Here is a 25,625-nt window from a genome sequence, read left to right as displayed (position 1 = left end):
GAGGTGTGTGGTAAAGCACTAAGAATTGTTACCTTGACCTTTTCTTAATTTTTTTTTTTTTTTTTTTAAGTTTACCAATGCTCAAAATGTGCAAGATTACCATGGGATATTTCCTGAGCTCTTGGTATACTAAAGCCAAACGTGCTTATACGCAGTCACATCTACCTCTACCATGGCCCTGGAGTGCCCAGAGATGTAAATATACTCTCAGCCAGGATGTTTTAAGATGCACATGTTTATGTATTTGTTGGAGGTTACTGTTGCCTGCAGTTTTACCCAGCCACACCATGGCTGTGGTGTGGAGCTGTTTTCCAGGACGTGCCCACGGCACTGGGGCTCAGTTGAGGCGATTCCCCGTGCCGGTACTCAGGGCTGCTGCCTCAGCTCTCTGTTTCTGGGAATGACATTGAAGCTTGGGTGGGTGGGGATTACCCAGTGATAAAATGTGTGCAGAGAAATATGATCCGTATGCATTAAGTGCTTTTGATTGTCAGCAAAAGTATCTATGCAGATACTTGGGGAAGGAAGCTCATTGCCCTTTCTCTTTTACTGTAGATGAGAGTAAATGTCGTTAGTTGCTAGCATGGCGATTGCACTATCTATTAAACTGATTTTTCCTTTTAATGGGTCCTACTTGAGTCCCGCTACAACCAGGCTAGATTGCAGAGGAATTCTGATGTCCTGACACTTGATGGTGTGTTCCCACTCTCCTGGTTTAAATGGGAGAAACTAGGAAGGAGAAGGCAGCAGAAAAGGCATCGCTGCAAGTGTGGTGCTTTGTGTATTTCATCAAAGCCTCTGAGCTTCACCTATCACTGATGGTCCCTTTATGTTCTCTAACTTTTTTTGATTCTTCTAAGTAAAGGGACTTGGTTGAAAGAGTTTAGAGCTACTAATTTAAAAATATTCATCTACTGAGGCTCTGATTTAGTGTGTGCATAATTATAAGCACTAAAGTAGGGACGCTGAAATAAAAGGGGCAGTTGATTAGCGTGATCAGAATTACTCACAGACAAATATTTTCTCTGTTCAAGGCCTAAATGCAGAACGAGCATATTAGAAGTCACTAAAGTGTCATTGCTACTATAATGAAAATTGCAGATGTTTTGCTTTTATTAGTCCATTAGCACATCATGGTTAACTTAGCATTGGCCCAACATTTACCTGCTGTTGTAACCACACATACTGCTAGTAGAATATGCTGATCAGCTTGTGGAAACGGGATTTCCCCCCTCTCAGCAGGCAGTTACATTCCTGGAGCTCTGACTCCAGTTCCCTCGGCTGCCCAGCTGGAGCCTTGGCCCGCAGCATCCCCCAGATCCCCCAACTTCTCCTCTAAATCTCAGCTTTTCTGCATAGGTCACAGCGGTGACAGGACATGGCCTCCTCCTTCCAAGCACTCCTCTGTTCTTCTGACAAGCACTCTGTGCTGCGAGTAAATATGCTGATGGTCAGAGAGCCAGGGATGGTTGCAGCAGCTTAAATTCCCTGTTGTTGCCCCAGATCAGAGGTGCTTAGGTAATTTTTATAGCGTGTGTGTCTTCTTTCATAGCATGTATTTACCAGAGAGTTAGGGGGAGAGTGTTGTTTTCCCTGTGACAATGCCTCCCTTTTTAAGTGATATTTCTCAGTTGTTGTGTGTGGTTTGTGGTTGTTCAGAAGTGGGTAAGATTTTGAGAGCAGGAGGTCTTAGCCTGATTATCTTTTCCAAACCCTGTTTCTCTATGGTGAAAGATGTCCGTAATGAGAGTCTTTTCAGGCTGCTTTGGATTTTTTTTCCCCTCTCAGGCTAGCCAACTCTCTGCCACCTGACTGTGCACGTACTGAATGCTCCTCATGTTTAGAAAAGACTAACTAGGCTTCTGGCGTCAGCTTCCATACCTTTGGCTAGATATTCTTATTTGTGTCTTAGAGTATTCTTAAAGCAGATTGTGTTTAACTTCTTTAATACCAGTTACTCCTGAGTATCTGTCATTTCAGAGCTTTATTTTGTGATCTTGATAAAACAGGCTCATAATCTAGCTACTCTAATTCCAAATTTAGAAAAGAAAGTAAAATAATGCACTTCATAGCCATGGCTAAACCCAAAATCTTGGCCACATTTTGCTTTTTGAAAGGCATTCCTGACTCGGGGTGGGTGCACGCGCTCTAGGAGCGGGCAGCTGGAGGCGGTCAGGGAGGGCAGGAGAAGCATGCCCTTAGTGGATAGCTCTGGAGTTACCTGGGTAAAGCACATGAGTCTGCCATGCTTTTGTTTTCCAGTAACAGCCTTTTTGTTTTGTTTTGTTTCCAGCAGTCCTATGCACCAGCTCCCCACCCCATGGCTCCTCCCAGCCCCAGCACAAACAGCAGCAACAACAGCAGCAACAACAGCAGCGGAGAGCAGTTGAGTAAAACCAACCTGTACATTCGAGGCCTTCCACCCGGCACCACTGACCAGGACCTTATCAAGCTGTGCCAGCCGTAAGTGTACTTAAAATACTTGGTGTCTTTGGGTAGGAAAATGTCAAAGCTGGTCTTTCAGTTTACACTTAGGTATGTCCACAAAAAGACATCAGAAACCTCCAGCACTTGAAGGTTAACCCGTATTCCTTTAGTTTGAACAGCTAATTAATGCCTGTTGAAAACATTCTGGTAATGAGTTTTGGGTGATAGAGAGGTGAGGGCCTTCACATTGACTTCTGTTTATTTTAATCTGGTTTCTTTCTTATGTTAAAAGGAGAATTTGTGTAGCAAGAAAACCTCCCTAATGACAGATTTTATAGTTACAATGATCTGTGAATCACAACCCGGTGCACAACAAAACATGGGTGTTCCCACCTCAGTCATTTATCCTGTCTTTTGATTGCTGTGTCACACATTGCTGGGCTCAAAGATTGAGAAGTGTGAAACCCACTGAAGGTGGCATTGTAGCCATTTAATTAACATCTAATTAACTGCAGTGCCACTGAAAAATGATGATGTAGAGAGTAGCACCTTCTACCTCCCTGTTTGTCTTGAGACTCATATTTGCAGATTGTACTGATAAATATCAGTTTTATTGTGTTTTATTCCTGTTGAAACTGGAGAGGCAGGAGAAAGGAGCTCTTTGCTCCTCATGCATCATCGAAAGAACTGTTTCCTAGAATGTTGCACCCTGTTACCCCTCCTCACTCGACTGAATGTAGTGGTTAATATGAGTAGAAATGAGAACCTGATTGGATTTCCAAAGTCTTGATTATTATTGATGACATGTGGGAGGGCAATAATCCAGTTTGAGATTCCAACCAGAGATCGCCTGGGTGGAATTTAGGAAAACACATTTTTTGTGTTGAAATAAGAACATGGAGAGATTTGAAAAATAAAACTCCACCCTTGTTATGATGCAGAACTGCAGTGCTTTTGCCATAGAATAGTCTGTTCCAAAAGGCAACAGTGTCTCTGATATTTTTCATCACAAATCAGCCTTTCAAATGGGGATCAATAAATGAAGTTTGGTGAAGTAAGGAACAGTCTGGGGCTGACCTACTGCCTTGAATCCAAGTGGCTGTTGTTTTGAAGCTTGCAATAGGAGTAACGATTTAATGGGATGTTACAATTTTATGTCATTTTGCCTTTCCTAATTTTGACCAAAAATGCTGAAAGACTTCCCTAAGTATGCTTTATGTGGACATGGCTGGCCAGGACTGGAACTAGCAGTCTTACTGAAGTGATATCTGAACTTTAGCAAAATTATGTGAGCTTGAAACTCTTCCCTGTGACTTTCTCCTACTAAAGCTGCTACAGGTAGAACTGACTCACTCTTCACAGGAGTATAGCGTGCTGGTGATTTTTCATATTTCATGCAAGCTGAATTGCGAGTGTACCTGTCTGACATTTGTACAAACTACATTCATTGACACTTCCCGCTTGTGACAGTCACAGATAATCCCAGTTCAAGGGCCAGATCCTCAGTAGGTATAAATTGACTGTAGTCTGCTGATGTTCAAAAAGCTATTTTGCTATACATCTTCTTGCAGTCTGACCCTTTCCAAGTTCAGACAAATGCTTTCAGCTGATCAGGAATGAACTAACTATTCCTAGAAGAGCCTCACGGCTTTGGCACTTAGTGCTGCAGTCATGGTGTGAGGCCGTGGTAGGAGCAGCACTACTTGAATCATGAAGTTCAGAGAGCATGTCCCTACCCCTTGTCTGCGTATGGGAAGTGCACATCAAGTATCTGAGAGCTTCCTTTCGGCATTGTGGCAAAATTTTTAATGCGCTCCACTAAACTTAATCTGGTCTATGATTAGAGGGCTTTGTCTTGCTGTCATGGAGTTCCTGTGTGAACAGATGCTCTTTAAGAAAAATGCTGACATTCATTTTGCTGATTTTTCTATCCTTTGGCTGAATGGAAGTGAGGAGAAACCAGATAGTTGTTCTGTCTTTTTTCAGAATATTAAAAGTATTTATCAAAGCAAAAGGGAAAGATGATATAGGGAAACTGAAGCATCTGAAAAGACAAGAATTTGTCATGGCAGCATGTAGATTGTTAGAGTAATATATTGCAAGACATTTTCTTTACCTTTGCAGATGGTTACGTGGTAGAGGTGGATAAAGGTCCAAATCCCTTCTCTCTTTTCCTCCCCGCCCGGCCAAAATGCAGTATGTATAGCAGCGATCTGCTGCTATATGAGGAAGACATAAATTTGTCTCTTCAGAAACGGTTGTCTTCTGTAGAGCTCTCTCTTAGCTTACATGGCTGGGGTCTCACCATGCATTAAAGACTTCATGTGAACAGGTATTCACAAAACAGCAGAAGATGCTGGCTCTTAGGCTTCCTGCATAGAAGTATTAGCATAATTTGCTACAAGATGTGAGGTGAAAACCTGAATTCCAATCCATAAACCATATTATTATTTTGCAGTACAAGATTTTTGGGGAGCTGCATTTAAGGGAGATATTCACCAAAGCTAGCTTATGTCCAGTGTCATGGTTTAACCCCAGCTGGCAACTAAGCACCACACAGCCACTCGCTGACTCCCTCCCGGTGGGATGGGGGAGAGAATCAAAAGAGTAAAAGTGAGAAAACTCGTGGGCTGAAATAAAGACAGTTTAATAGGTAAAGCAAAAGCCCTGCGCACAAGCAAAGCAAAACAAGGAATTCATTCACCACTTCCCATCGGCAGGCAGGTGTTCAGCCATCGCCAGGAAAGCAGGGCTCCATCACGCATAACGGTTACTTGGGAAGACAAACGCCATCACTCCGAACGTCCCCCCCTTCCTTCTTCCCCCAGCTTTATATTGCTGAGCATGATGTCCTATGGTATGGAATATCCCTTTGGTCAGCTGGGGTCAGCTGTCCCAGCTGTGTCTCCTCCCAGCTTCTTGTGCACCCCCAGCCTACTCGCTGGTGGGGTGCTGTGAGGAGCAGAAAAGGCCTTGACTCTGTGTAAGCACTGCTCAGCAATAAGGAAAACATCTTTGTATTATCAACACTGTCTTCATCACAAATCCAAAACGTAGCCCCATACCAGCTACTGTGAAGAAAGTTAACTCTTTCTCAGCCAAAACCAGCACAGCCCAGGACACTGGTTCCCCTAGGCTAACTGCCAGTACCTAAAATGAGCCCTTCTGAACCCATTTCCTCTGCTCTAGCAGAGGCTGGCAGCCTTGTCACTTGTAATGTCTGACATTTGGCAGGTCTGAGGAATAATGTTCTAAAACCACAATATTTCTCTCTCAGAAGTACAGGGAATGCTGGAAATGCTTATGGTTATGTACATTTATCATAGCCCATCCCATTTCCAGGTTTATTCCAGCAAGGAGGCCGCCCTCTAAACGATGTGTAACATTTTTTATTTAATTGCATTTTGCCAGGTGGGTTATGGAAGAGAAACCCTTTAATCGGAATTGTTTGATAAAGTGCAGGACAGTTTTGGTGGATCCTGCCTGCTTTTCTGTATGTCTACTGTGTGTTTTTGGGTGGTGTGTATTGCACACTAAACAGAAAACAGCAGACTGGAGTACCATTGATGCTTGAAGTGCAGAGTCCATTACACGTGATGTCAGACGTTTCTGACAAATGTTCTGACACTATCAAACCTTTTATCAATTTAAGAGTAACCTTGTCACAGTAATCTGTCAAACTGTTCATATAACTAAAGGAAAACAAGTCATCATAGGCTCTACAGTAGCTGAGTAAATAAAAAAAAAAAATTGCTACTGGAAGATTTTCTTTTTGTGTGGTTCCGATCCTCAGTATTTGGTTTAACGTGTGTCCAGCAAAGTTGCATCAAATTCTCTTTTACAGCAGGGAGCTGTTAGGTTGCACTGTATCTTTTCGGACTTTATATAATGACTCTGTCAAAGGTTACATTGAAAAAGAGTGAATAGGAATGTTCAGCAAGCAAGAATCTGTTGTTCTTTTATGTATGTATCTTCTTCTGGATTTTCATGAACACTGAGTAAAGGAACTTCCAAAAATGGACCTTGGCCTCTTTTAACCTTTCTTGAGGTTTTTAGAAAAGAGGCTTTATGCCGATCTGTGATCATATTGATCATCAGAATTTATTAGTCTAAAATTTTGATTTTTATATATTTCATGAAAATAATAGTAAATATCACATCATTAGCATTTATTTCTCTGAGGTACACGGTCTCTGCTGGTGCAGTGGTACACACCATTATACATGTATCTTCCCAGTCAAAATATGCTTTTCATCAAAAGGAAAGATAATCAACCTTAAGATGTAAAATTACAGATTATAGACAGAAAAATGTGCATGGTATGTCACTGTACAAGCAAAATATAAATTATTATCTTTGAAATATTCATAACCTGTCACTCTAATTTTCATGTGTGGTGTTATATTTCATCCAGAAGAATTTCAAAATTCTCTTAAAAACATACACAGATGGCTTAGTCCCCTGTTGGTATACTGGACACATCCCATTCTTACTAACTACATCCCGGTGGAGATAGATTGAAGGAAATCTCACACACAAATTAAACATTTGAGCTTTATTACTTTGAAGCATTTTTCATTTCAAAAACTCACAGTGTGTCTCTCAAGATTTTGGTCTTTCTGTCTTTTCTTACATGTTTGCACTGAAGAAGACTTAGACCCAGATTTTTTTAAAAGATAAAGTTGTGGAGCAGAGAAAGGGAATTGGGAAAAGAGATATAAAATATCTCTTCTCCCCCCCCCAATAATTTTGAAAAGAAAAGTTGGCGTAAAAACCCCAACATTTGACTCAAAAAAAAGCCTTGTGCATTGCACAATTAAGATATTGGCATGTATTCAAAAGATAATCCCTGTCCATCTTGATTCAGTCATGAATTTTTCATGCCCAGTCTGTAGTCTGAAAGAAAGCTACTTCAAACTTCTAGTGTTTGATAGTTTAAACTTACGTTTTTGTCCTGACTTAGTCCTCTCCCTTTGCGTCTATAATGTACCTTCAGAAATCTGTTTCCATCTGCTCTGTTCTTATTTGGATTAGTTATCTCATCACCCTTCAAGTTTTGACTTCTTTGTGGTCCAGGGTAAAATTAAAGGACTTAATTAAAACAACAACAGTAAAAATATCTAAACTCAAAGAGCAGCAAGTCTGTATGCTGCTCAGGCTGACTCTTGAGGAAGATGAGACAGAATCTCCCAGATAAATGGTTTTCCAGGTATGGGAAATCCCTACTGAATCATGATTGTCGTGAATATTGCTGTCTTGAAATAGCTTCTCTAGATCCATATTTTGTGCAGGTTACTCAAGGGTTTGTTTTGGGGTTTTGGGGGTGGTTTTTTTTGCTGGGTTTTTTGTTTGGTTTTGTTTTTTTCTTTTTTTTTCCTGAAGGTATCCTGATTGTCTCCTTGACAAGTCATCAAGTGTGAGATTTTAGCCTCTCATTTCATTCTGAACATCCTTGGTTTTGTCCCGTGGAACATCTGAATAAATATTCAGGCTGCCTCTGTCTGGATTCTACTAAAGGGCTAGCCCCAAGGATAATGTAACTGAGGTTATTAATTGAAAATACACACATTACTTAAATCCTAGACTATTTTTGAAATGAACTGTGTGCATTCCTTTGCCCCTATGGAAAACTGCTGAGTTCATGGAGGTTTTAGAGGGGTTCAAGGTGCCTTTCAGGACAAGGGCTGTTGTTAATAGCTGCAACAAGTACAACATTTTCAATTAGACCGAGCTTTATAGCAAGTTCATGATGACCATTTCTGTCACGTATTAAGGCAGCAAGAGTTTGACGTTGCTGGCTATTTTTATTTTCCTTTTCTTTTCTGAAAATAACAAGAAGTCTGTATTATATGAGAACTGATGAAATGAAGGTGTGGGGAAAGTAAGTTCCCTTCCTTTCCTTTTTTCCTGCATGAAAATGTTAATTAAAAATAATTACTGTAAACTATAAATAAAATAAAGGTTAACCAAAATAAAATCCCCATAGTGAGCTCAAAACAAAAAGACCACATGAATCCCTGGAGTAAATCCTTTGTTCTGCAATGAAGTCAGACCAAATTTGTACGTGGTGTAAACTGATGTTCTTATCCTGGCCCTGGTGAAGACAAAACCCAAACTATCTGAGACTTACGTAGCAGTAGAGTGTTAGCCTGTATCTGCTCCTGTATTTTTAAGAAGTAATCTTTGGAGAGGCAAAGGAATTTACTGCGTTCTGTAACCTTGTGTATGTTAAAGCAAGGTGTGCTGTGGCTTCAATATTAATTCAAACAGAACCACATAATCTACATCTCTCCTGTAATTAATATCAGCTGACACTGTTGCTCTATGATATAGCAGAGACTGAAAGGACATGAAGCTGAGAGCGCTTATTCAGTGCGATTAGCTCATATAGGAACTATGTGGCATCATATAGAGTAGTTCCTGCTTAAATCTTAGTGGATGTTTTGGTTCAGTATATCCTGGTAATATAAAAACTGTGAATGGCTCTGAAATCTGCTGAAGAGATCAGTCTTAGTGGGAACCAAAGAAATGCCTACACTTGAGGGGAAAGAAAAAACTTCCAAAAACTCCCATATTTTCTTTGTTATTTCAAGTAAAATCAGGAAAGCAAAGTCCCAAGAAGGGAGTACTGTTGGGCCAAGCACAGCAAAGGTGTGCTGCTGGACTAAATATGCTGATTCAAAGCAATGAGAGAACTACATGAATTTGTTCCTCTCACTTGTTAATGTGTGTGTTCAGACCAGAGGAAAACACATTGATAGGTTGGCTTGGAGAAATCTGTATTCTTCTCAAGTTCTTTGTATCACGGACTTTTCCTAAAAGTTTATTAAGAGGGGCAGGAAAGGGAAAAGAAATTAATTTCAGGCTAATACTTTTAAGTCAAAATGCCTTTGATCAGGAACCAAATGGTGAACATTAGTGATGCGTAAAGTAGACATAAAAGCAGAGGACCCTAATGCCATGGACATGATTTGTTAATTCTTGCATTGAAGACATCTTCATAGTGATGGTGCTTATTAATGCTGTTAGAAACATTGTGGGGTTGCTTTCTGGGTCCGAAATGGTACAAGGCAGTGAACTTGTATTTCATCTGAGCGACATCTTGGTTTCTGAAATCAGTTGATTTGCAGTTTTGCACTCACTTATACAAATATTACATCTTTGCAGTGTGTAAATATGGGCATGGATGTACACAGGTTTTTTCTTCTTTACCTGATATCGTTAAAAAATTATTTGTATATTCATTCCCCATTAAAATAATCTCCAAATGTCTTCCATTGTTAAAAACAAACATTAAAGTTGCCCCAGTAGGCAATGAACCAATCATTTTCTCACCTAGCCTCTTTCATCAGGGAAAACAAAACTCTAGGTCAGAAAATGCCCACAGCACTACAGAGAGCTCCATCTGGGATGTGAACGTTCCCATTGTCAGGAAGAAAGGCAGAAAATAATCTGCGTAAAGTAATAAATGAGCACCTGCACTCTTCTCTGTTTTGAATGTGCCCGTCTTTTCACTGGAGTGTGACAGAGTGTCAGTGAGAGTTTCTCATCTCCTTTCAAGTTGGATGAACCTGATTTAATGGAAGATAGGGGAGGAGGCAGTGTTCTCAGACACTGCTGCTGAAAACATTTCTTCTGATGAATTTTAATTAAAGTCCTTGGGAAAAAAAAACCCACAACAAAACAGGGAGCTCATAACAGAAATATTGAGTCTTCTGTGTAGCGGTGTGAAGGGCATGACCATAACAGCCACTTATTTTGCTTGTTGTGCAGGAGGGGTGTTAAGATAGAAAGAGGGCATACACACTTAATGAGCTGCTTCTGACCTGTTCTGAGATGTGTGTTTTTCCAGTATTTCCTTGTCCTCTTTCTTTCTCCACTTCTCCAGCATATTTTGTGTGCAGCCAGTCAACCATGGCATCACCATCCATCCATGAGGCTATCATCCCCTTATTCATGTAAGCATTTAAGAGTCTGAAAATGCTCATGGCCAAAAACTGTCCAAAGGACAGACAGGCTCTGCACTGTGCATGTCTGTCAGACAAATGCCTGGTTTTGTAATGTGGGTGTTGCTCTGTGGAAGGGCCTTCATGACCACGGGACTCCTGACAGTCTGAATTGTACGAAGTTCAACAAGGCTAAGTGCCAGGTCCTGCACTTGGGTCACGACAACCCCATGCAATGCTACAGGCTTGGGGAAGAGTGGCTGGAAGGCTGCCCAGAGGAAAAGGACCTGGGGGTGTTGGTTGACAGCCAGCTGAATGTGAGCCAGCAGTGTGCCCAGGTGGCCAAGAAGGCCAATAGCATCCTGGCTTGTGTCAGAAATAGTGTGGCCAGCAGGACTAGGGAAGTGATCGTTGCCCTGTACTCGGCACTGGTGAGGCCGCACCTCAAATACTGTGTTCATTTCTGGGCCCCTCACTGCAAGAAAGACACTGAGGTGCTGGAGTGTGCCCAAAGAAGAGCAATGAAGCTGGTGAAGGGTCTAGAGAGCAAGACTTAAGAGGGGCGGCTGAGGGAACTGGCGTTGTTTAGCCTGGAGAAAAGGAGGCTGAGGGGAGACCTTATCGCTCTCTACAACTACCTGAAAGGAGGTTGTAGCAAGGTGGGTGTCGGGCTCTTCTCCCAAGTAAAAAGCAATAGGAAAGAGGGGAAATGGCCTCAAGTTGTGCCAGGGGAGGTTTAGGTTGGATATCAGGAAAAATTTTTTCACCGAAAGGGTTGTCAAGCATTGGAACAGGCTGCCCAGGGAAGCAGTAGAGTCACCATCCCTGGAGGTATTTAAAAGACGTGTAGATGTGGTGCTTAGGGACATGGTTTAGTGGTGGACTTGGCAGTGCTAGGTTAATGGTTGGACTCAGATGATCTTAAAAGGTCTTTTCCAACCTAAACCATTCTATGGTTCTGTAAAACTCTGATGCCCAGTTTCTGCTTTCCACTGAGGAGGCTGATTGATGCACTGGTAGTTTGACAAAGGTTCCTTCGCTGTTGTCCTTTGAGTCATCATGGGTTTTTTGTTTTTAATGGGAATAGCGGCAATGAAAGTTCTGGTTATGTTTGGTTCTTCTGTTTTGAAGCTCATCCACGTCTTTTAGATTTGTCTGCATTTTTGGTATTTGTTCTCCTGAATTCTGTGGTGCCAAGTTCAGTGGGTCTTTCTGATTTGTTGTCCTTTGAGAATTGATGGCAGCAGTGGGAGAGCAGAACCGATGGCTGTATTACATGCACAGAGCGGAGAAGGAAGTAGGAAGTTCTCTGACTGGGATGTGGTTTATACTCCTTAGGAGTCACCGACTTTTGGGAGAGGATGGAGATACACTGTTCATGTTCTGACATTTGTGTAGCAGAAATGTTTCTGTAACTTTTCTCTAGACGGTATGACGCAATAATGTTTTGATCTGTTTGAGAAATACATTGTCCTAAAGCTTTGCTGGAAGGGAACAATATCAGCTATGCTTAATAACTGCCCCCACCCCCCCCAAACAGGAATAACGTGGGCACTGCTTCCAGCTAAGGGCAAGAACCTTAGAGCATGCCTGTAATTTCTATACAGGGGGAAGTGGCAGGCCAACTTTGGTGGCAAAGCTATTGAATATTATCAGCACGAAAACAAAAATGTCATTGTATTCAGCTGGTAGACTTTCCCATACCGTTCCAAACAAGCATCGACAAGAGCTCTGTGCTATGCAGAATGCAATGTCCTTCATTCCAAGTATTTGGTAACTTCCCGGAATTATATGTGTGACAAGCGCTGCTGCTAGATTTGTGTTAAAAACTGAAAAGTCTTTAGTTTTTTAAAAAGATGTTCACTAGAGAAGGAATTTCTTAGAATTTTTGCAACTACGTCAGAGGTTTTATGTCTGCCTCGTTATAAAACAGAGACAGGAAAGATGGAAAGTTTTCAGCCTAATTTTTAAAAGATGTTGATCTGACAGAGATCTGAAAAGGTCTTCTCTTTCTTTGGGCATGTATTTTCTGTGTCCTCATCACGAGCTCTAGGGAAAGTGAAGACCTCTGGATTCTGGTTCTGTTGGAAAGTACCTAGCCACAGCTCTGGGGATAACCCCAAATAAAATAATGAACGTAACAGCAATGTGGAAATATAGGTCCTATTCTGAAATAAGCTCTCTGCCAACAGACACCCAGCCTCATATAAGCTTCGTGGAAGCACAGCAGTCTGTTCAAATAGCAGTTGTTGCAGGATCACAGCCATGTTATTGTTTCAGTGTAATACAGGTAATAAGTGCAGCCTTTATGGCTATTACTGCCTGGTGATCACATAAAAAAAAGAAAACAGGCATGCTTTCCTTACTTCAGCTTCCCAGTTCAGCATTTCCATATACTCCTGGGGTTATAATCCAATTATGAAACTTCAATTATTTTCTGTAATTCACTGATTCAAGAAGAACATTAACTTTTTAGCTTCTTTATAGTAGGGAACTAGTAATTAAAAGAGATAAAATAATTCACAGATTCATAGAATTTAAGATCCAGAAGAGACCAAAGGATGATCTACCATTATTTTCTGGTTGATTCAGGTCCTTAAATTTCCCTTATTTGCTCCTGGACTGAATATAGCAATTTATTTTGATGTAAAGAGTATGTTTCAGAAAAGCACCCACTCTGGATCTGAAGATACAAAAGCAACAGCAAACCTACTGCTGTTGCTAACAGTTTGTTCCTGTTAACTGGGTTCCCTGGTCAGAATTTCTGACCCACTTCCAAATCAACTTTCTTATGTTGATTTTTACCTGTTGGTTCTTGGTGTAATCAGATTAAAGCCTTTCAGATTCTCTCCCTCCGTCCTCCTCCCAGATGTACGTACACACTATAATCAAGTCATTTTTCAGACTTTTTTCTTTAATAATTAAAATAGATGGAGCTGTTTAAGTCTGTGGTTATAAGACAATTTTCTCTAGCCTTTGGATAATTTCATCATGGATTGCAGGGGTCATTTAAATGTTTTTAAAACTAATTATTTGAGGTTAGAAATAATTTCCTTTTCATGTTTATGGAGATTTGTTATTATGTATAGTTTATGTCACCATATCTGTATGTGTCCTTAAGTGGATTAAATGTATCACTGGAACATTTATGTTCCTAAGTAGGAGAAATGATGCTCAAAAGCTGCTGCGGTGTCCTAGCAGGAGTGTAAGGAGGTGCAACATGCGCTCTGTAGAGATCACAGTACAGTGGTACTGGCACTATGTCAGAAGCAGAAGCTCATCTCTCCAACTCTGAGGTTTTGATTACCTTTAATTGTAAATCAGGTGTCTGTCCATCCTCAGCTTTGAGTAACAAAAACCCATAGAATGAGAAAACTGCAGCACCCTTGAAGCTTTATTTTAAAAAGTAAGGAATTTGGATCTAAGCCATACCTAACTTAATTTGTAGAACTTAATTTCTCTACTCATCTTTAATGTTTCTTGTCCCCTCTGCTTTACTTAAATCAACACCAAATTTAGGATTGTCAATTAAATGGAGTATGGCTATGAAGTTTTTTAATTACACTACAATAATTTAGCACAAGTATTTCAATATAAAGTTTATTAAGTGCCTTATGAACTGCATAACAAAAGTGCCTTATGAACTGCATAACAAATGAATTCCTATCACATATACAAACATACAGCTAGTTCAAGGAGCTGAAGGATTCATATAGGGCAATCTCTTGACTCTCAGAATAAAATGAACTCAAAGGAATTGCTTCTAAATAGAAAAGAAAACTGGTGGCTACGGTGGAACAAAATGGAATATGACCGAGTCATTGGTGGGGTTTAAATCAAAGCAGGGCAGTATACTCATGCCATGATTTTGCTCATTGCCTAACGTAAGAATTGGACTAAAGACGTGATTGATTGCAGGTCTTACAGACATGGGAAACAGGCTATAATGATACAGCTATTAAATACTATCAGCGCTTTTAGGACTTCTAGTTGTTTCATCTCTATTTTCAGCGAGCGGTAAGAAAAAACTGGCTTTGTTTCAACATGGATTTGCAATTGTTAGTTCTTGTTATGTTCCTGCATTTGTTTGTTGGTTCTTACTACACTTAGATATAGAGAAACAAGAATTTCTCTTAATCACAAGACCACATCGCTTTTCCCTGCTGTGTGCCTGCCATGCTGTTCCCATGGCACATTGGGGACCTGGGGCTGCTGTTAGGCGAGCACTAGCAGCTGAATCTCCCACTGGTGCTGGGTAAGTATAGCTCTACCAGCCAGCATACGAGGCGTTTCGTGGTGAGGAAGAGGTGGGTCAGAATGGCAAGAAGAGTGACTAGAATACATTGCAACTCCTTGGATGACGATGTCTGTCAGTACAGTTTAGTGTGTACTGAGCCAACTACGTGGAACAGACTTAAATTCCTTGTCCTCCCTCGTTCTTTTTTCTGTTGCCCCTCCCACTTTCTTTCCTAATGTAATCCTCCTCTAAAGAGGGATATTTCTGCACAGTAGTCAGGCTCATCATTTGCTTAGTAGGTGCCGGTTAGCAGTGCAAGGGTATTGATGAGAAAGCTTGTGTTAAATTTCCCTTCAGAGGCTGCCCTAGAATTGTTACAACTCATGTACATGTGGCATTTTAATCTCTCCGCAAAGACTTCTGAAAGGGATTTTTAAAGGACTGCACCACTAGTTAGTAGCTGTCACCAGTGTGTGAGGCACGCTCTCAGTGGAGAATTTAGCAGCCCTCTGTTGCACCTGGAGTCGAAATGTCGCCAAGTAAATACATCTCTATCTTTTCAGACTGCCAAGTCACGGCAGCACCGTGTAGGACTCGGGATGTTGAACCTGCGAGAGGGATCTCGGCACTCTCAGCAGATTCCCAGGGCTGGGCGCTTTTTTCGGCCAGGGACCTGCTATGGCAGGCTGTCTGGTGGGAACGTCGAGGCGAGTTTGACATGCTGAGGGCTCGCAGGATTCAGGCCGTGTGCCAGCAGTAAAGTGCTCGTTGCCTCCTAATGAGGTAGCCCTCCAGTCCTGCTATCAGGAGGTCTGCAGCTGGTCTGCTTAATGGTATTTAGTAACAGTATGTGCAGTAAAGCATGTTCTCCTATTACACAGAAATCCACTAATGCTGGCATCAAGAGCGGCGGGTAATTCAATCACACCCACAAAAATGATATTAACATAACATTAAAGAGCTGTGTAGACTAGCAAAAGACAGGAAATTATGGAGTTCAGGCTTGAAACTTTATCCTTAACTCACCCATATTGTGCTGAGGTATTTGGAAATTTCCATAGAGCGTGTGATTTTATGGAACCTACAGTGGGGTGGATTGTCCTGTTTGTCTGCAGAGGATTTCCTCGGCTAAAATCAGCCAGCATTAGTGAGAATTATATAAAGAAGTCCTGGCACAATTTACAGAGCATAGCTGGACAATGTGAGCTTTAAATATTAATTTCTTGGCTTGGGCAGTTTACCCACCCCAGCATTTCTGAAGTGCCGCATCAGGCATTAGCTGTGTTGACTTTTTTCAGACCAAGTTGCAGGTCAGTAGCTAAGCCCCTCTCCCAATTTCAGAACTAATTTTTAGGGTTGTTTTTTTTCTGTTCAACAGTCACTAAAAAGATTCTGTTTTGCTTTAAATTTACTTTTTGATTTAGAGACACTGCTCCTATTTATTTGAGATATATTCACTGGAACTAAGCTGAATTATACTAAAAAAAAAAAAAGCTCTATACCTATCTTCGGGCCTTATTCATATTTTTCCTCATTTTTGGTCCTGCTGAAACTAGTAATGCAATTCAGTAAGCAAGATTAACTTCATCACATAAAAATCCTTGGTTGGAAATGGAAGAAAAGGTGTTGACTACCCCATCCTCTTCCTCGTGGCTTCCAGTCCTCCATTGTACCTCCCTGTACCAGCAGGAACAAGGGGAAGTTCTTGCAAGGACCCCATGGGTCAAGGAGGAGGCAGGGAGTCAATTTACAGTCTGTCCACAAGATGTTTATAGAGAAGGCTTAAGCCATTTTCTGAGTACAATTGTTTTATTTTTACCCATTGGCATCAGAGTCACCAAGAACTAAGGGCAGAATTGTCTGTTGCTCCAAGGATGGGACTTCACTACAATCAAACATGAGATTGCAGATCTCCCAGAGATGGTGAAGCCAGCAGATACACTGCTTGTAAAGCAGCTAAAACAGCAAAAGGTGCAGCACACGGATATTTTCTCTACAACTTCAAGGCAGGTTTTGCAGGCTGTGCTGAAATGCATTCTGCCCTTGGATGCCCTGATACCAGTGCCCAAGTAAAAGCAACATGAGCTCAAGTCACATCTGATTTAGAGGTCATTTCCACATGGCTCTGGGAGAGAGGGAACTACATGATGGTCGTTATTTGAGGGAGATTTAAAAATTTTAATCTAGTGCGGTGGAAGTAGAGAGTGACAGAAACCAGCAAGAATGATTTTACTCTTATAATAGCATGTTTGGAGATTTTTGTATGCTATTTTCTGGAGATGATGAACTGTTGGTATGGTTAAGCTCTGAGGTTGTTCTGATTTTCCCTCTGTGTGCTTTCTGTGCTAAGGAGCTGGGGAGGAGTGCCACCGTGTCTGTCTCTGTGGTGAACAGGATGGTCATTAATGACCATGCATAGAACAGTAGGATGGCTGTATCCTAGGGGAAATCAATTTTCTGCAGAGAGACGGGCTTGTAAAGAGTAGAAAATTTCCACTGAAGGGGACGGGAGGAGACAAAATTGGCAGAGCAGGGATTAAAAAATACAAAAGCTTCAAAAGTTGAGGGAAGACTCAAAAGGCTTTCTGTTCAAGGTGGATTCCCCCCCCCCCCCCCCGTCAAAACTGAGCAGGTCTTGAACATGCTAATCTTAGAGATGGGAAAGAGAATGGCCTTCTGGAGAAGCTCTGGGATGGGGGGACATGGGGAGGTTGGGGAGAAGACTGTCTGGGGTTTAGACAAATGGTGATTCTTTTTTAAAGTGTGTTTTTCCTTTAGATGGAGAAAAAACATGCAGAACTGAACCAGTACTGTGCATTTAACTTCCTGAAGGAGCATCTATATTGTGGATGCTTCTGGGTTTTGGAGCCATACAGAGAAACCTGGGACTAGATTAAAGCTAGCTGAGGTAGCTCCATGCTCTCCTGCAGAACCGACGTGACTGTGACATGGATGGATCCTTGTGTTCCTCACTGTGTGCAGGTGTAGTTGGGAAATCAGACTAGAGTAATTTTCTTCTGCCATTCTCCACTCTTACACATTTGTGTCTCTTCTCTGAATCACAGTTTCACTGCAGCACTGAGTGTCTCTCTCAACTTTGGGTGGCCCAGTGGCTATGAAAGTGCTCCCCCACACTGTAATGGTTTGCTTCCCTCTCTTCTTTTCTGCTGATTTCCTGCTGCTTAAACCTTGCTGCTCCAACCTGCTGCTGCCTTGCAGACAGGCTGGAGAAAGCTTGTTTTCCCTAGGATGCTGTCATGTTACTCTCATAACAGATTTTGAAAAAACTATTTCACAGGGGAGATAAGGGAACTAAACTGTAACTGGTGTTAAATATCATGATTCAGATAACAGCTCTAATAAGAGTAAATTTGCTTAGACTTTGTAAGTATGTTTGTATGTTTATGTATCTTAAAAATGTAAGCAGACATAAATCTTTACATCTCAAACAAGAGGATGATTCTTTTCTGACTCTGCTCAATATTAAAGGCTAAACCGGAGATAAGATAACATTCCCATAAACATGGACGCTTTAACAAAGGAGCTGTTGTCCTGAGAATGTGGGAATCAAAAAGAAACTGAAGTCTGAACTTAGGAAATTGTCTTACAAGATGGAATGTTGCGTATAGAGTAGCATTTAATGGCTCTCAGAAATTGCAGAACAGGGCAAATCCATAGGTCTTTCTCTTGATCTCAGTGGTCTCTGGAGCAAGCCCAAAGAAAACGAAGGGCAGAGGCATATGGGAAATGAATAGCTAGAGCGGACCTTTTCTTTTGCTTTGGCTTCTTATTCAAGATGTTGGTCTTTTGAGAACTTCCTTTCTTGAACAGCAGAAAGGGAAAGGGTCGGAAACTCCCATGGTCTGAGTAAGTGGGAGGAAAAGAGTGCAAATGCTGTTGATGAGTAAGATGTTTCAGGAATGCGTAAATACGTGGCCTGATACTGCAAGTGCTTGGTTTATGAGACTTGGCCATTGGGTGCATTCAGGACTGTCCAGAGTATGAATTCAGTTGTTCATAGTTGTACATATTTGCAGACTGTAGGTCTGTTTCTTGTAGAAGGTGTCTTTGACTCCATGAAGATTGACTGTCCTTTTTACATTGGTTTTGTGCTTTCACTGCTTCTGATGGGATGTTCAAAAAGCAGTCAGCTTGCTGCTAGAGGTGATCATTGTAAATTTTGTGTTATTAATTTTTAAACCCAGCACATTTGGCAGATTATATTTTGGCTGCTGGAATATAGTTTATCCGTATAGGATATACTTGCTATTTATGTGTGTGATAGCAGTAGTAGAGCGAGGGGTGTCAGTACTGGGGTTTTCATAAATCTTTAAATCCAGCTCTTTTTATAAAGCAGGCGATAGAACACAGGGTGGATTTGTTCATTGTTATTATTTCTTTTTTTTTTTTTTTTCTTCGCAAGGTTGTTTTCTGGGACCCAAAACATGCAACTGCCAAGCAGTGTTTTTTCCCTAGCTGAGGTTGTTCACTAATATTTGATGAAGATGTTACCCTTGGTGTTGCCAACCCTCAGAAGTTTATTGCGAGGTTCACAATATTTGTTTCTTAAACCCTTAGATCCTGAGGCATGTGATAAGATGGGAATCTCAGCTTTCAATTTTAAAAAATGTAGGTTTCTCTCCTTCATGGCTGTAAAGAGGCATGATAATACAACCTGAGTCTATCACAAAGGCTCGAAATACATAACCAAAATAAAACAATATCTCAAATGTATTTATTTCTTAGTTATTTTTTAATACCAAAAGCTAATTGCATAACTTTTTTGGTGTATTAGAGAGCAATAGGAATTGTCACTACTCCTTGGCCGGTTACAGGAAGAATTGTGGATTTATCCCAGTGAATCGCAGCTCCCTCTCTCTCAAAGTATGCGCAATACTCAGAATGAGGTCTCAGTTTTTCCATGTGTGTCTTTATATGGTTTGAGGATTGTATCTTATTTAATTAGTTTATTTGAAGGCACCTAAAGCCAATAATATACAAAAGTCTTTTCTTGAGGGCTCCCAAGGAGCTGAAGCTAATTTGCTTCTAAATCCAGTGTTACTGATCAGATTTCAAGATGTGCTCACCGTGTTTTTCAGCGAGTCTTTTGTTCCTGGGGTAAAATTTCTCAGCAGAAACATACAATACTTAAATCCTTGCTCTTTCCTGCAAATCTGCCCAGGTATATTTCAGAAAGGACGGGCTACATAGCACATCTTTTCGTGTAGCTCTCCATCCAGGGTTCTGCCTGGCAGGGCCAACCAAGTGTCCTTTTAAGGACAGAAGACATTAAGTATATAAAGAGTGTATTTATTTAGTGAATCTCACGGCTTATCTAACCCCTTCCTTGTCCATGCTGGCTGTTTCTGGGCACAAGCTGAACCACAGCAGAGCACAGCAATTGCCAATGTTGGCTTTTCTTCTCTAGGAGACTCACGGCCAAGGTGTCCAGTGAGCGCAGCTGGCACAAAGCCTGAGTGAGGAGTTTTTGGTTGACTAAGATTTTGTTTGTCTTTGGCTCAGAAGTGCTGACTGATGAGCAGAGAGCTACAAGATGTGCTAATTATGCCCTATTCCCTGCCCCTTGATGTTATCTTAAACTGTCACTTCAACGCTCAAAGACAGAAAATAATGAGGGAGTTGCTCCGTTGGTGTAAATTGGGGCAGCCCATTGGACCCAGAAGGAGGGCATCATGTTTCTGGAAACCAAGAGCCTGATCCAAAGTGCAGTTTTTAATAAGCTCTCCCTCTCCAAAGATATTTACCAGGCTGACACAGTGAGGCTAATACGTTCAATTATGTCCATCTTTCTTTGGACAATACAGAATGAAGGATTATTTATATGATAGACAACGGCTCTAAACTAAACATCTTTTTAAACCTGTAAATGTGGTTTTTGTAACAGGTGACTTAATTTAATGCTGTATTTACTTGCAGGTTTTTAAAGCATTTTGAAAACATAAAAAAATTAACACAAGATTCTTAAAGTATGTATCTATATTGCATGCTGGGCAGCTTCACCTAGTTTGAATTTTATTGTTGACAAAGCTATCACTTAAGAGAAGGTTTTGGAGAATACCTGCTTTGGGACCCTGGCCTGGGAGTTGTAGTGAGTTACCAGCAAGAACAGGTTTGTCCTCTTAAAACTAATTACTGTAGTAGTTATAGCCCTTGAACTGAGGAAAGCAAAGCACTCACTGACTGGAAACATGCACTTGCATGTCCTGTCTGTTTACTGTATTGGAGCTGTAGGGAGGACTTTCCACACCAAACAAGCACATTAATTTATGAGCCTAGAAACATACTTTAACCTTGAGAAACGTGGATCATCCTGTTTAAGTTCAACTGGGCTTCTTACATACCTGAAGTTGTGCATGTGCATGAGTATTTAAAAATATTGTGGACAAACAGCTTATCGAATCCATTTTCACACCCTCTCCTGAGACTGTCTTTATGTTACAGAGTTGCCCAAATGAATGGACTGAAAAGTCTTTGCTTTTAAAAATATACTTGGTGGAGTCAAATAAAATTCAAAGAAACTCAAAACCAGAGGTATTCTGTGCCAGTCCTGGGCAAGCAGTGTGAACTTTTGTCCATGTAATTATAAAAATCCAAATCCATGCTCTTGTTGTTTCTCCTTGAAAATTTCAGGCAGAGAAAAATGTGCTTCTCTGCACCACTTTTGTCGAAGTTCGGCGTTTGGAAAATAAATACAACTGTGACATTCCAGCCCTGGAAATAAAAGGATTAAAATAAATATATTGAAGAAAAAGAAGCAATTCTGTGATGTAGTTCCTGAAATACGTATTTCGCAACGTAAAAATCCTAAGAAATGGTTCCTCTCAAAACTACGTTGTTTCCAAAGACATCCCAAGTACCTGGATTTTTCTAATTTGTAAATAACGAAATGGGAGCTCTGTGAACTCAAGAAGTCTCACTCACACATTTGATTCAAATGGCCTCTATGTGAACTCTATAAAAGGCTTTAGCTTTAAATTATCAGTTTGAGTTCACGGTCCCTGGTGGTAGCTGGAGTTCTTACTTTTTTCTTCAATTCCTTTTCTTTTTAATTCCTTTTCTTTTCTTGGCTATTATTAGAGGGGAACCGTCTGATTGAGACGTGTATATATATGTGTGTATATATATTTTACAATATGTTGCAGTCATTGAATTCTTTTAAGAGTAAATTGTTCTAGTGAAATGTCAGAAAATCTGCACAAACTGAACGCTCAGAGTTCCCTTGAATAATGAGGCTATTGTTAAATGATTGAATACTTTAGAGATTAATATCATGGTATGCTGGCATGCTGGTTCATACCAACTGTAATTTAACAATGAATCCTCCGTAAGTAAGCAAGACTGTGAATGAGAAATCGGATACAAGACAGCACAGCATGCAAGAACATTCAAAGTAAATAAATTCTACACACAGGAATGATATGTTGGTGGGTTTTATTTCCACAATATCTGAAATAATTGAATTGTTGAATAGAGGAGATTCTTCAAGTTTGAAGATCTGCTTAATTTTTTCTTCCAATGCTGATGAGCAATGTCTTTATAGTAGAAAAGATAGGGTTTGGATTTTTTTAATTCCCCCCCTCCCCTTGTTCTTTGAAAATTAGGGTACGCCTGGCATTATCATTTGTGACAGACTACAGTAAACCACATCTCATTCCGTGAAAGGTTTCAGATCCCTAAGCTGTCTTCTCAATAATGCATCCTATCATTAGACAGAAAATTTAGCGGCACTGCTAAGTGTCTGCAAACAAAAGTTGCATTTTATTTTTTTAAGACATCTGAATTCTTGCAAATATGGAATAATTAGTAGTTGAAGATTTAATGATGGCCCAGAAGAAGGACTGAAGTGTTCTGCATGAAATCATAGTTATTAATTTGTGCATGAATTTCTTTTTCCATTCTTAATTTAGCAACTGTAGAATATTTTGCTAATTAATTATTAACACTGGTTATTTGTCATGGCAGAACTGTGAGGGAAAAACATAGCTTTCTAGCAAAGCAAAAATATAAATGTTAGAATTTTAATTTAAATATGATATACAATAATGTAATCATGTTTTAAATAGTCTTAAATAGCTTCAATATTCAAACATACAGATATAATATGAACATAATATGTAGTACTAATTCAGAATAAACAGCATTTAGAATAAAAACTGCAGCTAAAAGCCAAGTGTCTTACTTGCAAAAAACTGGGGAAAGACACTGTAAAATGTCAGGCTTTTATGGGGAGTGCCACTTTAGTAAATGGCATTTTATTCTGTCTCGGGTATCAAGAGTGTGACAAGTCTGTAGCCTTATTATAAGCACTGTGAATAGGATTTGAGCTTGTACCTACTGAAGGCAATGAAAAAACTGCCTTTGATTTCTACAAGTGTTGGATCAAACCACTTAATTTCATTTACATGCAGACAAAAAAATCTTTTTTTTTTTTTTTTATTTTGGCAAGGAAAGGAGCAAGGCTACAGGAAAAGTTACCTTTGAACTACTGAAGTGATATACTTCTTACCGGTCTGAAACTTCAAGTTCTTTCTATTTCCAGAAATTTAGTATCTGTTTAGATTTCATTTACTTTAACTTCTGTTTTACCTGGCTTAATTTCCCAAGTACTGAAAACAATTACAGTAAGTCTCCAGAACCTGTACACTTTCATATAGGACAATTTTTCCAGAGGTGAATGTGCATATAATGTTTAAGTATATGAATGCAGATTACTTTGAACAGGAAATGAGACTCTCTCTTTCTTGGTAAATATCTGCGTTGTCTTGTAAATATATTTCTAACTTGAATGTGAGACACCTCCATCGTTTTAGTGAAGATGAAGGCGAGATGCATTCCTATGCTTTAACAGCAGTAGATTTTAGGGAAACTGGAAAGGAAAGCTAACATTTTTAACAGCAGAGGGATTTTTTGGTTGTAGGTGTTTCTACACACATTGTAAGAGGTTTATTTACAGTATTCTCTGCCCTAGGTTCTTGAAATTTTACAAGAAGTGAACTTCACTAAAACTACCAAGTTTTCCATATTCTTCAATAAAAGAGCACCAAAGGACCTAACACAGCTGCTCCAGGGCTTTATTAGAGCCCCGCGATTGGAGCTAAATGGTGCTTGCATCTTGTCCTGAAAAGCAGGATTTCTGAATATGATCTGTAAATGCAGTGTAAAGTAAATTATATGATCCATAATCTGAAATAGCCTTTTAGGTTCTTTCCTCCTAACATGGAGCTGTTATTCAAGAGAATGGTATGTTCTTGGGTTTTATTTGTCTAAAGCAATAATAGTGTTAATAGACATAGTTGTTTTATGGTTTTGTAGCTTTTTTCTCTCATACTTCTGCAAAATATATTTTCAGTGGTCATGGGGTGATGGTGAATAGTAGGCCCATGTGTAAGTCAAATCACTACACCCTTAGTAGTAAATATCTGTACCAGAAGATATTACTGAATATGAATACGTTCTTCCAGTTGTTTATCAGCTTGCATTCTCTTGAAAATTCACTTCTCATAGATGCTACAATATTCATTACTGTCTGCTTGTAACTGGGCTCCTAACTGTGTGGTTAGGAACAGAAAAACATAGTCTGAGTTTCAAAATTGCTGAGCAACACCTGCCCTTACAGAACTCAGTACTAATGACTCAGGAGCCCTTCTGAAAGTCCGGGGCCATTTTAGATGTACAACCAAAGGATTTAAGAGCCCCCCCCCCCCCCCCTCCCTTTTTCTGTGGTGTTTTTGAAACTCTTGGACAAGTTGTTACTCTAAATTGCTGTACTAACTTGTATTATATTTAGTGAAGGAATGATTTTTGTAAACTTGACAGCTAGACTGAAGTAAGTAGAGAAGACAGAGCAGCCGAATGTTAAACTCTTAGAGAAGTACGGCCTTGTTAATCCAATACACCGTAGGTTCCCTGCAACTACCTCCTTCTGTTTGTTCCCCAAGCCATGTGCTGGTCTGTGAAAATAAAAGATGCTCTGAATGGCATGAATTTTGTTGTTGTATTTCTGTGTGAATAAAAGAGTTTAGTGTTAACTTTTCCTTTTTTTAATTAAAAAGATATACAGAGAAACAACAACAAAGTGGCTCAATCTTTGTTAATAGATAGAATAGTAACGTGTTGTATTTTTGCAAAAAAATAGAAGCATTGAAAATGTCATGCAATAGATGAAATGCTCAGAAATGATCATGCAAATCAGAATTTTCTTTCTGAGTGAATTTCCCTTTTGTGTGTATTTGGATGTCTTAAGTTCATGTGGCAGTGTATTATAGGAATAATGTCTCTCCGAGAAACCCAGCAGCAGTTCCTTCTGTACTTTAGACGTTCATAATGTGGGCTTTTTTTTTTTCCTGAAATCCATGATTTTCCTAATAGAGTCTGCTTTAAACAAAATAAACCCAGTTATGCTATTTATATATTAATTCACAAGAATGAAAGAGCCTCAGAGTTGCTTATCTAAATCCAATTACTGCTGGTCAAATTCATCCCAGTACAAAAGTTCCCAAGATAAAAGCATATATTACCTAAATGCCCAGAAATGCAGACTGTTTTCAGTTGGGTGAATTGTGCTCTGAGCAATGCGTGAGGCCTTGAGTGAACCCTAACGCTGGGGATATAATTATTAAGCTCTGAATTTGGAAATTATGTGGCAACGCCATTGGTTTAACTAAGCAAGGAAGAATCCTGTACACCGGTTACTTGGGTTTAAATCCCAAGTTTAACATTTATTTAAAACATACAAGCAGTAACCAGAATTGGGCAAAAGCTATGTTTTGTACCTGCCTGTGCACCTACTGCCTTGTAGATGAGGATGGCAGTGTGTGTGTGTAGCACCGAGTCGGGCAAGTGGTGAGAGACTCGGCCTTGTCCAGTCTGATGGCCATTTTGCGTTACCGGACTAGCCGCGGCCAGCCCGAAGGCTGGCTTGAAGGACAGACTAAGACTTACCTATCCCAGAGGCTTTTGTTTTCCATAACGACTTGGAAAAGCTGAAAAGTTTG

General features: G+C 40.2%; 1 protein-coding gene across 4 annotated transcripts in view; it reads left to right on the top strand.

Annotated features, from left to right (window-relative positions):
* The window catches only part of RBMS3 (RNA binding motif single stranded interacting protein 3), a 711,100-nt gene that overhangs the window by 364,927 nt on the left and 320,548 nt on the right, over window positions 1-25,625 (top strand). For 2 of the 4 annotated variants that reach the window (XM_050891487.1, XM_050891488.1), the window contains one exon: window positions 2,294-2,463. In XM_050891487.1, coding sequence (XP_050747444.1) covers window positions 2,294-2,463 — 170 coding nt within the window. The remainder of the gene's footprint in view (window positions 1-2,293; window positions 2,464-25,625) is intronic. The other 2 variants (XM_050891490.1, XM_050891489.1) reach the window with 1 other exon arrangement.

Source organism: Gymnogyps californianus, chromosome 2 (assembly GCF_018139145.2).
Source record: "Gymnogyps californianus isolate 813 chromosome 2, ASM1813914v2, whole genome shotgun sequence".
Taxonomy (NCBI): domain Eukaryota; kingdom Metazoa; phylum Chordata; class Aves; order Accipitriformes; family Cathartidae; genus Gymnogyps; species Gymnogyps californianus.
The sequence above is the reverse complement of the archived record's forward strand: the minus strand, read 5'-3'. Positions and strand labels throughout refer to the sequence as shown.